General features: G+C 32.7%; 1 protein-coding gene across 2 annotated transcripts in view; it reads right to left on the bottom strand.

The window, feature by feature from the left end:
* LOC127845975 (uncharacterized) overlaps nucleotides 1-15283 on the bottom strand; it is a 31242-nt gene extending 15959 nt beyond the window's left edge. The window contains exon 1 of one of the 2 annotated variants that reach the window (XM_052377165.1): nucleotides 15135-15283. In XM_052377165.1, coding sequence (XP_052233125.1) covers nucleotides 15135-15159 — 25 coding nt within the window. In that variant the 5' untranslated portion in view covers nucleotides 15160-15283. The remainder of the gene's footprint in view (nucleotides 1-15134) is intronic. The other variant, XM_052377171.1, reaches the window with a different exon arrangement.
* Nucleotides 15284-19197: the final 3914 nt, after the last annotated feature.

Raw genomic sequence — 19197 nt, 5'->3', positions numbered from 1 at the left:
GGTTACCGCTAAAATGACATTACAAATGATGTTGTCAATACTTCGAACGTTCAAGGAGTTTGACTTATTCCCAATATGTTGCTTCTGTAAATTCAAGTCATACATCAACAATTCTTCATCCTCAAAATCATTGATTACAGAAGGTATCAATAATAATAATAATAATAATAATAATAATAATAATAATAATAATAAAAATAATAAAAATAATAATAATAATAAAATAATAATGATAAAAATAATGATACTACTACTACTACTACTACTACTACTACTACTACTACTACTACTACTACTACTACTACTACTTCTACTACTTCTACTTCTACTACTACTACTACTACTACTACTACTACTACTACTACTACTACTACTACTACTACTACTACTACTACTACTACTACTACTACGTCTACTACTACTACTACTACTACTACTACTACTACTACTACTGCTGCTGCTGCTGCTGCTGCTGCTACTACTACTTCTACTACTACTACTACTACTACTACTACTACTACTACTACTACTACTACTACTACTACTACTACTACTACTAGTACTACACTACTACTACTACTACTACTACTACTACTACTACTACTACTACTACTACTACTACTACTACTACTACTACTACTACTTCTACTACTACTAGCCTTCAATGTTGCTGTAAAATAAACATAAACTATTAAAATTGGTTGCGTTTTATGAATATGCCGCAGATCACGAAATAAAAGTATATTTGCACCCACATGGGACCCATAGGACCAACAGACAGCACATTATAGGACCTCATAGGACCCACATGAAGAACGTTTGGACAAAGTTAGGACTCACATGAAGAACGTTTGGACGGAGATACGACCCAAATGAAAAACGTTTGGACAGAGATAGGACCCACGTGAAGAACGTTTGGACAGAGATAGGACCCATATGAAGAACGTTTGGACAGAGATAGTACCCACATGAAGAACGTTTGGACAGAGATAGGACCTACATAAAGAACTTTTGGACAGAGATAGGACCCATATGAAGAAAGTTTGGACAGAGATAGGACCCATAGTTTTTATTCATGCATTAGGACAATGTACTAGGTTAAGACAATCTTACAACACATTGACTTTATGTCGTCACGTTCGCCATACTTATTCATATGTGAAATTTAAGCTTTTTGAAATATTATATTACATGATTGATATACTAAAATTAGGAAAAAAAAACCCATGAAATTGTTCATGTTATTGTTCGAATTTTTACACACATTAAAACTATATTGCCTAGATTCACGAAGACATATAAGAACAAAATCCACAATATTGCGTGTCGAGCGTTTTTTTCACGAGGTATTTTTAACTTGATAATTTATTTGAAAGTCACACATTGCATGATTGAATAAATAACGAATCACATTATCACAACTCAAATGCACAGTGCAAAAATATATTAAACTGATAATTGAGCTATTGAATTATTTGAATGTACTTTGTATAATATTGTTCATATATAACGCATAAACATAAAATTGGTATACATTTAGAGCACTTGTTAATATACCAACATTATTCTAATAGCCCAGCTATCGTTCCAATCCTATAAACTTTAGATGCTTGTAACTTATGTTGTAAAACACATTCTTGAATAAAACCAATATTATTCGCATGTGCATAACTATAGCAAAAATATGCCTTATATTTTTTCGCAAATGTTTTGTCGTAATCATAATAATAATGGTTAGCTGTTCGACTTACATTTTCTTCATCCTAACATATCGATCGGTAGGATAATAATTTTTAAACTGACAGATGTGCAGAATTATTCGAAATTGTATTGAACAGCTAAATGTATTTAATAGACGACACATACTACACTTTTAATAAGCTATATAATTACTTTACTTATGGAACGTGATGTCAAATAAGTTTCCGAAGTTAAACAGTGCGTACATATCGATTAAAGCTATTGCATACATCTTTGCGTCACAAGACTGCGTATGGTAATTAATCAACGTATATTTATGTAGTTACTTTACGAGATAACGCTCTTCCTACAAAATTTGTATTGTATACAAAGCTTATTACTGTTTATATTTAAACTATTATGATATTAATTCGAACATTTTTTCTAACAATTGTGGATGTTGAAACATGTGTTGTACATATATACTAGTAATTTTGCTTATGTATAACATAACCTTACAATAATAACGATATCGTAATATTTTATCGCATCTGTACTTTGTCACGTATCAGAGAACATTGCCTTGGTATGTGTTCGTACATAGCAATGCTAGGGTTATTTCCTTACGCACGAGGGTTTTCGAGTATAAACAGTAGTATATACATTGTTGTTAAAACGTCAACATTGACGAAATAAAATCCGAGCGAAAACTTAGATTTGTGTATACCCTTGCCGAGGTAAAGCTGAAACGTTAATAGTCATTTACGTATTTGTAAAGCGTCATTTGATTTTCTTCGTATTTAAGCGGCGAATTGTGTCAATTAAAAACAGTAAAACAATGCACCTTTGAGGATATCATCGGATACATAGAATATCAGTTTCCGTAAGTTTCACCACGGCTTGTGGCTTTCTGTTTAACTAACTGGTTTTCATTCCAACTATCGCCATAAACGTTAGTTTTAACAAATCGCCTGAATGCATTTAATTATCGGCTATGCAGTGCACATGTATTTTTCTTCAATGCGTTATACATAGGGACAAACAGGTTACTGCCTGATCTTTTTGTAATATATCGGGCAAGGCTTGCGGAGCCGTTATACTTTTCGTGCACAGCCTGATATATTACTAAAAAAATCGAACAGTATGCTGTTTTCTGTTTAATATTACCTCTACCTCCCAATTATACAAGAATAATGTGTTATCGCTACGACGCTGCACTTGAGAGGAATAAATATAATTTTTACGTTCGATATTGTAATAATGACGCCATGAGCACTTGCCCTTAATATTTGTAAAACATATTTTTTGCTATTTATTTTTCCTGCTTTTGTCAAAAATATATATTACATATTGGCATAAAGTTGTTGATTTTGTTGAAGTTGAATTGATTTCACTAAAATGGATGACTTAATAGTTCATTCCGAATAATATGAACTACCTCCAAACATCGACTGATATAACAACTTCCTGTTGAACCGATATAAAACATATATCAGACAATGGTATATAAAAACATTATCAATGAAGAGTATAATAATACACGCAATTCACTGCATTATATACTAAATACCGAGTAAAGTATACGTTTGCTTAATAGTAATACAATTACAAATCAATATAGTTATACAAATTTAATCAACGTTTACACGAACGTCTAAACATTTATGAGCGGTATACGATGACCGAACGCAGTTTAACAATATATCAGAGGGGGAAAAGCATGCGTGGAAAGGAGCTGACCGTGTTTAAGTGAGGTTAGAAAAAACTGACTCACAAAATGACGTCCCTAAAAGTAAGGTTCCAAAATGTGTTCAAAAGAAAGTCAATTCCAGAATGGGGGATTAAAGCGATTAATTTCGGCACTTAACTTATTTTAACAGATAAAAATGCGTCGGAAAAATAAAATAATCTTACTTTTTTAGATTTATTTTACGATTTACATGCGCACATTTTGTAAACTATAAGACAAAATGTATGTCGTATATCCGAAGTCTCGAAGGTCAAGTAATTAAACAACACATTTGTGGATGTGTTTCTTTCAACAACTTTTTTTAATCCGACGTCTCCGATCTTGAAACAAAAAAGCCGATGGAAGCAAAACATACAAAGAGCCAAAAAGTAAAAAAAAAATAATTATAAAATAAAAAGGCTCACCGGGGGGAAATACTCCTCAGCAAAAATCACGAAAACGACGCAATTTTGTCAGTTCCATTTTACTTTATTTAAACACAGTAAACTCCTGTCGACGCATCATCCCCCAAATAGTTGAGTTCTTCTTGCTAATGGCAAATAACATAAGCGTAGATTGCTTATATTCGATTTACGCTACTTATCTTCGAGTAGAGCAAAATATTAAACGATTCGAATATTTCACTTTTCTATTGTAACTTACCTTCAGACATTAATAGATATTTTAATGAAATATTTTGGAAGATTAAAGTGTAAGGTACGGAATAGAAAAATATTATTATGTTTAGAGATAGTATAGTGTAATGAAATCATAGTGTTAGGAAAACGATTGAATTAAACTTTTGTATTCAACAGTCACGAAAGGTTCAATAACAGAGAATCACAAAAATAAAAACAGAACAGCTCTACTTTTATTCGTTGATTATACATCAATATATGTTCACCTACACATCAACAATTCCTGTTTCATAGGTCTGGAGATAATCACTTAATAATCAAGAGAAAGCTATATCAGTGAAAAAATTTTCAGCGATTAATTCGTTCGCTCAAAACCTCGAGTATATTCGCTTTTTTTCATTAACGGGTGCCGTTCGGCATTTAACTTGTGAGCGTTGGTGGGAGCCCGACGATTTCATCCGCAATTTGTGTGGTTTTATAATGTAGTTTTTGTTGTTTCTAGAAAGGATGAGAACTTAAAGAAACGCATCATAGTCAAACTTCATAATAAAAGAGGTTTTTCACCTGGATGTCAGCTTCGAATATTCGGTGCAATCAAGGTCGTTAAATTGCCAAATGGTACATTAATAAACAAAAATATGGTAATACAGTCCAAAAACTCGTATGGTTTGAGTTCTATGACGTCATAAAATATGTGATATTAAAACGTCAAAAAACGATAAATGAGCACTGTGGGAAAAAAGGACAATCCGTGTGTCGTTGTAGCTAATTGATGTATAGATTTATGATAAAACAATATTTGTGAATATTTTTATATCATTCTCATTTCTTGGGAAAAGTAAATGATACAGGTAAACCAATGTTTTTTTTGTATAATGCGATTGTCTCTGAGTAAATACAATAAATTATTTTTCACTAATAAAGTTCTTCATTCCACTGAAAAGCAAATAATGATATGTCAAAAACATTGCGTATCTCTTCATACTTCAGGAATTATATATGTGTCCTCAAACTTCATAAACATTATGATTGATGTTTTATCGAAACCTTGTTTACGACTCTCTCTCGTGCATGTTAAACAACCCTAGCCAAAACCTAACGCGATCTTGAAAAACTGACACTTTATCTAGCAGAAAGCCTTCATGAATGTTAGCATTAACGATTTTGTTTAACAGCAAGTCTCATACTCAGTACAATATGCATGAAAAGAAAACGTAGTTTAATAAGTCAACTCATATCAATGGTGCCATGTTGCATGTTTGTTTGTGTTAATACGAAATCCATACGCCGTGAGGGATTGATTGAATATTGTCAAGTTATCTTCTTTTGTAAGTCTATGATCTTAGTGATTTATATGTTAACTATCGACACAAAACAACAGTGCAATACATTTAGAACGTTGTATATAACACAGGGTGTTGTAAGCTATTTCAAAGGAAAATAAAATGAATTTACCACGGAGAATGTATTTGTTTGATGAAAGACTGACAACATAATTAGTGGCGTAGTTTCAAATAAGATAAGGTGATTTGACATTAAAACATATTGAATAACAAACTTTCCGACCTGCCAAAGCGGTTGGAAATGTGTCATTGATGTTTTATGAGTACATATATAAAAACAAAAGTTGTGCATTGTTGAAATCGCAAATTATTATTTATGTGATCGGTGTAGTGTCTTGCAAGGAATCGGTTAGGAACATGCTTATAGAGCAACGTAGATCATACTCGCTCAAAATTTTAACAAGCCTACCAATAAAATATCATTGGGTACTGATTGTGTGATTGCAGCTACTATATTGCGACAACTTAATTGAATATTAAATTATTATTAAATAATATGACACATTCATTATGTTCTAAAGCGAGCTGTATTTCGATAATCATCCTACATATTGTTGAGGTCAAACAATGGTCACTATGCAATCAATTTTGACTTTATAATATTGTGCAGCATTATGCAGCTTAAATGGCGTAAAAATGAATAATCATAAACAGTGTTGGGCATACAGATTAATTAAAAATCAAATATATACATTTGATCATGGCTTGTATAACATTTACAATGAGATTGATGTATAATCGTCTCCTTTGTAAGATTATGTATTGTTTTTGTTTCTACAAAATAATGAGAAAACATGATTTCAGGGTCAAAGATTTTTTTGTTACGCCACATTCCTGACAATACGTACTGGGTCTTAACTAGCTAACAATTTTGAAGTCTTTTCAGACACCAGAAGAATCACAACTTTAATGTAATTATTAGACTTGTCCTTTGCACTCTGTATTGTTTTGATATCAAGATTCACATTTATATTCACAATTTGTCATCATACACCTATCCTCTAAAACAACTGATTAAATGTGTGTTCAGTATTCAAACCATTATACTTAAATAGCATATTTTTAGCTTTTTAGATGTCGTCAAAACTCACGTTGACACACTAGATCAGGAGGCCGTTTTATCAACAGATCTTATCTTAGCGGATCTTATCTTAAGTCCAAGACTTATGATTTCACTTGCGATCCGCTAATACCCGTTTTATGACGACCGTCGAGTATCGAGTTGCAGGTAAGATTTTACGAATCTTACGTATATATATACTTTTATCGAGTTGCAGCTATAGAGAATACTAGGTTAGCGTTGAATACAGAGAAGTTTATGTTGCGAGGCTTAGAACGCCGGAAGCGCGAGCCTTGGCGAGCGCTTTCGGTGTTCGAGCCGAGCAACATAAACTTCTCTGTATTCAACGCTAATCCTAGTATTCTATTTATCCCATTTGATTTTTTCAACGTGACATTTAACATAAATAGATCTAATAACCTTAACAATAATTTTAATTCAGTCATAAAAGCGCTTAAAATCTGACAAATGTAACCATGCGTAGTGATATACATGTATTTGTTCTGGTACGCAAAATAGTCTTTAAAAAATTCACACACAAACTGTAAAACAAGTAAAAATATCACCATATGCCTACATTCAATTTTACGCAGTATGCGAATTTTAACACATTACGACCGCGAAAAGAAGATTTTACTTTACTATAATTCATTTTATTTTCGAAAGAAAATGATCAAAATCCAATATGGCGGCGATTGCTCCTGACAAAATGCTGTCGATGTCAACATACATGTACACCATCGACGACCTAGTTCTGGCTACCATAACTGTAAATGTCGCTTTTTATGATTTTTGACTGGCTCGACTTTGTACAGGTCTGTCAATACTAAATAAACTGTACGCTGAAGTTTCTTTAGCTATGGAAGACCTTGACAATTTTGACGAGTAAACAGACAATTGCAGCGACTGACACTTTATTTGACAAAATACAGGGCAATACGTTTTCCGACTTCGGACGACGAATTTAAGGACGCGCATAACGTGTTTTTATATAATGTTATGGGTATGCCGTGTGTGATCCGATGCATCAATGGCGCCCATGTTAAAATCATTTCCCCAAGAACAGGGAACGACAAAAGTACAAACAAAAATCAAAACACGTAAGAACTAGTATCATACCTTTAATAATCCTTTAAAATCCATCTAATAATCCATTTAACTCAATAATTGACGATATTGCATCTAGGGTCTTTAATAATTATTTTAGCATAGTTAAATAAAGACCCTTATGCCATTCTATCACTTTATTCAAATGAGTTTATGAACGCGATAAACTTTCTTCTTCGTCACACGCTACGTCATGTACTCTACATTACTGCTGTTCAAATGAACCGGAGCAGTTTATCTAATAATAGCCGTTGGTAAACTCGGTTGCATTTGCAGATTTCTGCATACAAACATAATTATGTTTAAACTTGCACAATGTTTTATATATCTATGGTAAATGCGCTTATTGTACGAGAAAATAATTTAATATATAAATACACAAAGAATGGAAAACATTCCAGTACACAACAGATAAATGAGTAGAAAATACCCGTGTACAAAATGGGACGTTCCAAATTCCAGTGTGGTGCTATTTTTACCATCTTATACTTTACACAGCTCTATGCCTAACGTGAATTAAATAGGAAAGCAAACATAGCAGATTATTCATGAACTGTGCGATATGTGTATGGCTTGTTGTACATTCTGAATATTTAAGTTAAATGTCAAAAGTATATGCTTTGGTTATAAACAATGCACATTACAAGAAATAAGGAAAATGTGATCAATTGACAATTCAGATATGTCGACATACAGTACATCGAGGGCTGAACGGAAAACTGCAGTATCTCCTTCTTTATATAATATGAGTTACAACAGTCTTCCTTTCACCCCTCGACATGTAGAAAACATGTGAAGTAAGTCGCGTTTATAATAAATCGTCAAAAAAATGGGGAAAATGACGCAATAAGTTTGTCATTTTATGACGCCATCAATCAGCTGATTCATTATACGGATGGCGAAAAATTATGTCATATGACTAGATTTAAAGGTTGAAGGTCGTATAATTTTAAAGCTTAAGTTTTGTCGACTGTGTTTCTTCTGAAAAATCATTCAGAGGTAAAGTAAATATAAATAAAAAAATAACAAAACAAAAATCGTGTAATTTTATATTTTATTTCAACATTTCTTTTGGTGAATATGTTATATATATATATTTCTGCAAACTATGCACATTTTCTTCTAATGGGTGACCTTATAATTCGATCAATGAACCAAACAATATCGACCAAATTTTAGCGCATATCGCATGACGTCGTTTAAAAAGTAGTCCGTGCACGCGACAGGTATATTCCACAGTGTTGAATACAAGCAAGTATATTCCACAACGTGTTATACCGTCAATGTCGCGGTGAAAATGGGATAAAAGATTTTACGAATCTTACGTAAGCTCCCCCTAAGATCTGTTGATAAAACGGCTTCCGGTGTACAACAAAATATGAGCCGTGGGTTGCTAAGGCCTCTTAGGTGTAATGTTCGCAGATCAGCGTCTCGTGAATATTCGAGCTTGCTTGGTATCCATGTACACTTTTTCATGTTCTAAACATAGACAGTATGAGTGATCATAAACGAATGCCAATTTAATGATACAGTAATTCAATAGAGATAAAATGTAAGCAAAACATAGTTCTGTATGCTAACTAGTCAATAAGCATTTGATTAAAAATCATAAATCGTATCTTGCTTAAGCTGTTTTCTTGGTAACATAATATAAATATAAATTTGTGCTTATTTTATGTATTTCATATTCCATCAATATAACATATCTGAATTACATTTGTTCTCGCTTGTCAATTGTGCAATTGATTATCACATTGACGTGCGTAAAAAGAAAGCAGCTGATTATTATGATGAAAAATAAGAACAAGAAAGATAAAAGGGAACACAAGTAACTATAAATTAAAAAGGCATATTGGTAGTGATAATGATGAAGACGACTAATACTATGATATTGATAAGTATTCAAAGATTTATTTAGCCCGCGGTAGCTTTTTAAAAAGTTGAATGATTTTATCTTTCCGATTTCAAAAAGCATAAATACAATACACATACGCTCATCTTCAGTTTCGACCAATTCAGAATAAGCAGTAAAGTGTTATTATAGCGTGCAAATTAGTGGCTTGCATAATCCTCTTTATATCCTTTTGTGTGTTTATTAAGAAAGTAGTGAAAGAGTAGGGAGAATGTGTTATGTCCTCTGAACTATGAAGTCGGAAATAAAACCTCGTGCAAACAAATTTTCTTTACTGCTTGTATGCGATCTGTTTAATTTAATGTTTGTCCTTATTGTATTTTCTTGAAACAAATTGTCTATATTAAGAGCGTTTCAATGTAAAGCTTCTTTTTGTAAGCTCATATATTTGACGGTTATAACAAGTAAACCAATGTTAACCTCATGTACAGCAACGCAAGATTCGAACATCGTGACATGATCCCTTAAAGACTGGAATAAAAAGGATGCGACGACCGATGTTTGCACTTTCCAAGAATTGTTGACATAAATTAATAATTATACGTATGTGTCCTATTATGGCTTGCAAAACCTCACTTTTCACTTATGCAATGGACGTAGCATTTTCGCTTAATGCATAACATATTAAACGGTAAATGATTAGGAAGGTGTACAGCTTGCGGTTTCGATTTTTAGTTGAAACAAAAACTGCTACAACAATGTGGTAATGTTCTTAAATCATTTACTTAAATTTGTTGTGTGAGTAGATTTGATGAAGGCTGTTGATATCTTAATTTTGTTTGTAAATTTTATTTATAATAATTTAGAATTGAATTTGATTTTCTTATGATAAACACAACAATCATTGGTAATCATAGAACTCATATATTGACAACTGTCGATTGGGCTATTGCGATTGAACTCGTCCTGGAATTGTTATTACTCTTAGATGGGAGAAACCCAATTAGTGCAACATGTTGTCATGAAACATCTCGGTACTTGATGTCACTTAACATCAGATAAAATATTATAAGGGGTTTCCCTTGATCGATTGCGTAAATAGTCATACCTTATAAATGATCAATTTATCCTCTTAACTTTGATTATCATATCAAAGGATGTATAATTAATATTTAAAAACGCCTATACGTGAACGTGTAATTATAGTGTGCAAAAAAGAGTGAAAATATCACTGAATTCGGATTATGCCGCATTTGACATCGTGAACAGTTTCAAGCCCTGACATTTGCGTGGAATTACGCCTTTTGCATGTCACATGTAATTATACTGATGGAGAAGGTTTCAGTAGCACTGTTGCAGGTAGAAAAGGACCCCTATTGAAAAAGAGAAAGACGTGCATACAATTTTAGACGTAATGCATGCGACATTGTATATCGCTATTCTGGAGATTTTCTGTTTTGGATACAATCAATATAAGACCCTCAAGCCATTTCAATCGTTCATGTATGAAGTAGCATTGCTAAGCATTAAGACCAATCGTTCATGTGTGAAGTAGCATTGCTAAGCATTAAGAATGACTGGACAAGAATAAAACATATAAACACATGCGATCATTTTGATGACTTGAACGAAATTTTCGTTCTTCTCAGCGTGAAATGCATGCACTGTATTGAATGCCAAGGAGATGCATTCCATGATGAATAAATGCCATTTAGATTACATCCCAGTCTGGATGACATTTTATGTGCATTATTCAGTAAGCGTCTGCGCAAATGTCATAAATCCTTTATATGTCGAACTTGTATTTCTACCGAGGAGGCTTACAATACGAATAAATATACTGTTAATTTTAAAATGAAACTAAATGACCTTTATGTTACTTTTTAAATCTCACAACATGACTGTTCATGAAATGCACATTATTACTTTGATGCTGTGAATAACAATTACGCTGATATTTATACAGAAGATCAAGGCACGTTTCCAGAAATCACAGAAGATGCTGACAATATGTTTTGGTGGTTATACTAAGTATGACGAAGATGGTAATAATGTTGCCGCTGATGTTTATGATGATTTTGATGTATGTTGATGACGATGCACTTATTATGACATTGATGACGACGACGATGATTAACATGATAAATAATAATAATGTCGAAAGAAGACTAAATGACAAAAAATTGGTCATTTCGTTAAATGCCCATTATCAGCGAAATAAACTATTGCTTTTGGTGAGAATTGTGTCACTAAAATGAGTATATTATTATTAGATTGATAAACGCCTGAATATTAAACCGCAATTATTTGTATAATTACATAGGTGTGGTTATCAATTTAGTTCTTGTTATTTGTAAATGAATTATTACTCTGCTTTTAATTTAATTTAACTTTAATACATAAAATAACATACAGCTTCTCCATTAAAGATTTTGCAGCCAGTAATGCCGCGTTTTCATTAAAAGATCGAGCTATTAGAAACATTTGACGGGAGCAATATCATAAAATGAAGAAGACTGCGTTACACGTAATCAGCAAAGTGATGTCCATGTGCTGGAATAAAGCTTGAAAAATCGTTCGATGAGATACGATCGCTTTGAATTTACTCAATATGATAAAATGTTATCCGGAAAGTTAACATATCCTATAATGCTAATTTTAAAATGATACAAATGTAAATAATTTGCGACTAGAAGGTGTGTTACTTTTTTATTAATTTCAATCTTTTTTACGGCTCAACGGATAAGTTATTAATACAATTTTTTAAAGAAAAGTTTATCCAGCGCTTCATTCTTAATTGAGCAGGGCATGATGTCCCGAATATTATGTAAGATTGGGATTATTGTGTACTAGGTATCATTGCTTGAATTATCAAGCGCTACTAGCCCTATATATGATTCCATATTTCTTAGTCATTCTGCTTCTTAGCGAAGAATTCGTTCAACGACGGATCTGTGAATAAACGGGTTTAAGATATATATAATTATTATGTTTTAAACAATTGACTTTCATTCGATCTTTTCTTCTTTTCGCAAACAGTCTCTTGTTACGGTCAGGTTTTTATCTACTAGCTGTGTCGCATTATTGTAGAACGTATATTACATTATTGATCTCTGATTGATGGACATCTTAATTTATTGCCAAGCATTCAACCCGGTGTAACAGATGCAAACGTCAAAGCCAGCTGATAATGCATCGGTGAATATTCACAGTCTAGCTGCAGTCAGGCACGTTTTTTCGTACAATGTCTGGTGGTTCAAAGCATTGCTTATATCAATGCATATGTATTGGTATCAATTTAGATCACACACAGGTATAAGAACGATGTATCCTACTTAATGTCGTCTATTTAATCTTTTTAAAAGCATTGAGTGTTGTTTTATTGTTGACGATCACACAAGCGAAAAACATAAATACTTAAAAGACGAAAGACAATTGGTTGCGTGATAAAAGAAAAGAACAAACAATTTGATATATATCAGTATAACTTTTCAGGAGGCGACGTTAATTAAAAACACAGTGATCTTTACGTTGAGTGTGAATATCGTTAGTTAGATACAAGTGAGAACAAGAGAAAAACGAACTATTTGATGTTTATCATTATAACTTTTCAGGAGGCGACGTTGATTAAAAACACAGTGATCTATACGTTGAGCGTGAATATCGTTAGTTAGATACAATTCAACGGAAAATATTATATTTAAAGTCGACTTAGTCTTGTTAGAAGAAATTGGAGAACATACATAAGGACATGGTTTGAAATCGAAGTAATACTCAAAAAGTGACTGTTTGATTCAAGTCAGGTACATATTATACATCAAATTAATATTGTATTCATTGATATATTAATGAAGTCTCACTTTTAAATAATGATCGTTTACGAAAGCAATTACTGTATTACTTAATGAAGACTTGACACATTATTTCTCCAGGGCACACAGTATTGTTTTGTGAGACAAGATTTGCCTGAACGATTACATCTTAGAGGTATTTGAAATCGTTATAATATTCAAAAATGAATGTTATACACTTCTTATTATAAATTCGTTGGCTACAGGCATAATCACAGATGCTATTCTATTTAATGCAACAGTGCATAATACTTGAACTTGCCACGAAATATAAAAGTAAGGTGAAAAATAACGCTAAAAGCAAGTCTTGATACAGAAACATGTATAATGTCCTTAAATATTCTTAGAGCACATGTTGCAACAATATAAACCGCGCTGCGATCAAAAAGATTTAACGGATCTTGCAGAGAAAATTTTCTCCGAAAAAACGATTATATCAAACATCGACCGCAGAGAGCTTATCATATTATTTCATGAAGTTGTTCTCAAAAAAGCTGTCTGATGTTCTTGCATTAGTTTATCATTGTGTATCAACAGCATGAGGAAAACATTTTGCGCTGCATGCATTGCTAACTCGACAACGATACATACTGTAGATCGATTTCTATTAACACTTTTTATGCGTTCAATTGTGATAACGTGTGCATTAAAGTACAGAAACGATGCACCGTGTAATAACGTCAATAACGTCATTTAACCTGAAGTCGTAACGCCACTCGTTTCAGATAAGATATTTACTGATTAAATATAAATTCAAAACTAAAATAACCACAATGATACATAACGTCAACAACTCTCGAAATACACTTATGTTTTATCAAAGCAAGTTGGATGCAGATAATTTTTCAATATCGCCCAGTTGATATGTACCGCATCTAACTTATTATAACTCATATATATAACAAGGAGTATGCAACTCAAAATCACCCGAAAACATACATATATATTTCCAGAAATGCACTTCATGTCTGCGTTGAAGAAGACCATGTTCATGCAAATCGCTTCACAATTGATGGAAGTTATTGCTGTTCAAAGCGATGTACCATGTTGTTGGTTGAATTTGAGTTGAATACCTTATTATATATATGTCCTGAACGTATTTAACTAAATAAAATAGTCTATTTTAAATGTTGCATCAATAATAAGAGTCAACGTGTCAAATGATGACGAATAAAAACATAAGCGGAACACTAGACAAAATCTAAAGATGAATGATTGCACTTGCCTTCAAATGTTTTCGTAAATTCCGGCCGCAATGATGATACGGATACGACATTGCACGTTTGAAGGACGATCTGGTAATGCAGCGCCCTTCCAGTATGGAGGACGGCAGAGGTGCCATCAAAGCCGTATATGGGAACCGTACCACTGTGTGGAAATTATATAAGTATGCATTAAATGCAAGAGAGGCTATAATCTGCGTTGCATATAATGATTGACAATGATTGATCCATAAAACAACTGCGGTTCAATGCGTACACCTATAACACAATCGCATCCTTATATATTATATGTAAGTCGCGTCGTGCGAAAATTTTCATGCCTTATCGCATATTCGAAAAGTGTAACTTACATCTTCGAGTATATGTCTAACGTTACACACCTTGAAAGGCCAATGTGAGTGCACGAAAGGAAGGCTGGAAATTGGATAAAAATATTTAAACGTTAGCACAGTTATCCAGCAGCAATACATGATTTTAAGGGATTCTTACTTTTTGATGAATATTGAAGTAAAACAAATTCCTGCAAAAGTATTTAAATGATCAATTTATAAACAGTTATCTCTTCACAAAAGAAGAGTGTTACGCTATGACTTTGTAATGACGTAATTGTAAAACTGCTCTTAAACAATTATAATTAGAAGTGCGACGTACCGCAAAATGTCAGAAAGCCAATCATGTTGAGTTATTTTGTCAGTTCGTTTGTGGTAATATAATTATCTACTTCAACCGATGCCAAATGGTCTTATCAGAAGTCCATACCAACCTGACACAGTTTTCGCTTCACCTTGCCAATGCTTCTATCACCTAAATACAATGTAATTCACTAGCTCACTCATATAATCGTTCCGAATGTTACATGTTATCTTGGAACATCATATTTTAAAGCATCAACAACAGAAATAAGTTATATGTACTTATAAAATACGGTTATTTAAGCGCGTGTAGCTCCGAAGGCTTGCAATTATAAAATACTTTGGTTTAACCTGCTAGGGAGCAATCACATTCACCCACATACATGCGTTCCTCGAAACGAAAGCATACACACACACAAATGTTGCATGCGAATCAATACATTAACCAATATTACCGATGCATGTATTGTAATGCTAGTGTTTGATAACTCCACTCATGAACACTTATCAACCATTTGTCACTACGATCAACTCGCCTGGGTATTTGACCTTGTTGACACTTGTTTGCGTTCGTTTGAATAACGGTTGCCAGTTGAGTATTCAATCCTTGCTTGATATTTGAGGCATGCGATTTCCCAATACCCAATTACGTATGCCTAGATTATAGATCGATGTCACAAACATGCTATCATGTTGGAAGCAATACAAAAGTCTTTTGATTGCAAAATATTTTATATTTCAATCCATCATAACGAAGCATATTGTTATTAAATCTAATGGCTCATAATATACAAAAACTATCAAAAGACTATGGGAAGTCCATACAGTATTTATAGTAGAAGTAAACGGAGTAATCACACTTACTAGATTTTATCGACCAACCCGTTTAGGATGGAAGCAAGGATAAATAAATAAGGCTGTTCTTGAAAAACGATACATCAATAATCTACTTAATATGTCAAACTCTGTCGAAATAATGTCGAACACTTTTCTAAAATTTGTCGAACATTTCATTAGATGGTATAATTATGCATCCGTTTTATCTGCGCTAGTACTGTAAACTGTTAACATAGGAATCTTTTTGCATGAGACAAATTTATTCCTTGATAACATAATTATATCCACTTTCATCCGTGTACACGCGAGAAATATTAAGCAGAAATTTGGCACATGTAAATAAGAAAGATGCAACTTAATGAAATTGATGTTATTACAGAAACAATTTATTGATATTGCAACCTAAAGTTGTGGAATGTCGACAAATCTCCATATGCCATCATATCAACAACTGCTACTGTGACGTAGTAACCGTATTCACACTAGTGTATACTATACTTCAACGTAAAACAAACCAGCTGATAATACAATTAAGAAATTGCAGTTCAGTTGTAATACTAATATTGATAATTTAAAAATTGCACTATGAGCTAACGTTTATCTAACAGGAAATGTAAAGAAAATCGTAATTAAATGTAGTGTCATACATGACGATTTTGCAACCTTTATGAACGATAAGTTGTTATGTTTTGTTTTCTCTTGGTTATATTTCAACGCTAAATTTAGACTAAAACAGCGGCGGATCGCACAATCCCGCCAATGTCATGTTGATAATGAAGATAAGTAAGCCCGAAGATCCATTTTGTATGAGCTCTGCATTCACATTACGCAACACAATTGAGTTCAATGTGAATCGGTCGGATACAGGAAATCGTGTGCCAGCATGTTCTTGTAGCATGCAAGTAATTTTCATAATTTGCTTACTATCATGCAATGTTCTCCACTTCCCATCGGAATTGTATGGTTTGGATTTAAGTTACCGTACTCTTACAGAATGAAGAGCACTTGAAACAGATGCCAATTGCAATTTGGTTTTGAGAGAGAGAAGGCACTGACACGATATAATGTTATATAATAGAAAAGTGATCAAGTACAGTTTGGAATGTGTCCTTCGTTTATTTGTGTAAAATCTTGAAAAAGTTAGTTATTATTCGAATGGCATACACGTAGAATTATTGAGGACAGCTCGGAATGTGGCATATGTCGGTTTGTGGTATTTCATTACAGCTTTTCTTTTAATTATAAAGGTACATAAAAGAAGAGTGATTTATAACAGCCCAGAATGTGCCCTTCGTCTTTTGTGTTTTGTGAAGACAACTTTATTTATAATTATTGTAACGCATGAAAGAACTCCCTACAAGCATTTACTTTTATAGAATGCGTTACATCGTGTGAGATTACTATTATAAAGGAAAATGATTGTTTGGTAACTATCGGTTTTAACGGTTTAAAGAAATTCTACGATTAACTCGATTTACGTGGCTAAATTATTTATACCTGTCACCGTTTCAAATCTTATAAAATAGTTTGTATCGTATTAAAGCGTGACAAATTTACTCTTATTTTCATAAATTGCTGATCGCAGTCGATTTTACGCCCTAAACGCCACGTTTTGGTTCTATCATGCTGTTGTAATATCATGCATAAATGACAACGATGGTATATCGAACAGTTTTTTGTCATTCTGGTCGAACCATTGCTTTTATCGCGAATACCATCGATTTGCATTAACTCAATGTATTTTGTGCAAAACAGGAACAGTTACGTAGAACGCTGTGAAATTGACCATTTCAACACACTTTTGATTGTAGATGTTAATGTTTCATTGTTTCAATAATCTAGTAAAAAGACACCATATGTTGGAGGTTCGTCATTGTTTGAAATGGTGATATAAACTTAAGTCGACATTTGAAGATCTTTTTTCAGCTGAATACGAAAGCTTCATGTTAGTTAAGTACATGTTAATATTAAGATTATTGGAACAATCTGATTTATATTACTTTCAATGAACGTTACCCAAAGCACATTTTTTTCTTCAGTCTAGTTTTTGAGATGCTTGGATGTGTACTATGTGGGCATTAACGATATATTAGAGTTATTGAGTGACACTTTTAATGACAAACGTATGATTATACTTAAATATTATGACTATGCTAGTTTTTCGGAACACTTTCAATATTAGTTTTGTAAGTAACATCTTTAAGTTAACTTTCTATATGGTGACTACTTTGTTGACCATATAAGTATTATGGTTAAGTATTATATTAATTAAAGTTGTGTTTTTATAATCATGCCTGTAAAGGTTATTGTAAATAATTGTTGCACTTATATAATGCTATAAATACTTTGGAGGAAATAAATAATCTCTTACAGTAAGTATTCAGCGATTGTATTTTTTTTATTAATCATCTAAATCCGTTACATGAACCTATAAACCAGAAGATCTTTATCTAAAATATTTGATAATATCGTCTGTAACAGACGAAGCACTCAGGATTGGTAATTGCAAGCATTATTACAGGCGAAACGAGTGATCTAGTGTTCTGTAATACTTTCATGTTGAAAGATACCATTTGCAGAGTTCGCGAAATATCTGGAAGTAAATGAGGGTTACATGACATTACAAATGATGCTGTCAATACTTCGAACTTTCAAGGATTTTGACTCAGTCCCAATATGTTGCTTTTGTAAATTCAAGTCATACATAAACAATTCTTCATCCTCAAAATCATTGATTACAAAATATAACAATAATAATAATAATAACAATATAATAAAAATGATAAAAATAATGATAATAATAATAATAATAATAATTAAAATAAATAATAACATTAATCTGCCATATATATCATGCACACGATTTTAGTTTTCAATTCGTGTGATATTATGACCGGATTTCGGAATACTTGCCTCGGACGATGTGGGCTGCGCACATATCTAAGGTATCTGCTTACTATTGTTTTCTAGATTATTTACCAAACAATTGAAAAAAACTAGGGTAAACACACAATTTAAAGTTTAAACAGCCATGAGGTAACGAGTGCAATATGGCGACAGGCAGACGGATGTCCAAATAATGACAATTCATGTCATAATCTCAGCTCAACTACCGTGAGCCATCAATGCTGCTATTAAATAAACATCACATATTAAAATGTGTTGCGTTTAATAAATATGCCGCAGATCACGAAATACAAGTATATTTGCACCCCACATGGGACATAGAGGACCAACAAACAGTA

Source organism: Dreissena polymorpha, chromosome 1 (genome assembly GCF_020536995.1).
Source record: "Dreissena polymorpha isolate Duluth1 chromosome 1, UMN_Dpol_1.0, whole genome shotgun sequence".
NCBI lineage: Eukaryota > Metazoa > Mollusca > Bivalvia > Myida > Dreissenidae > Dreissena > Dreissena polymorpha.
This window is presented reverse-complemented; position numbering and strand designations above follow the sequence as displayed.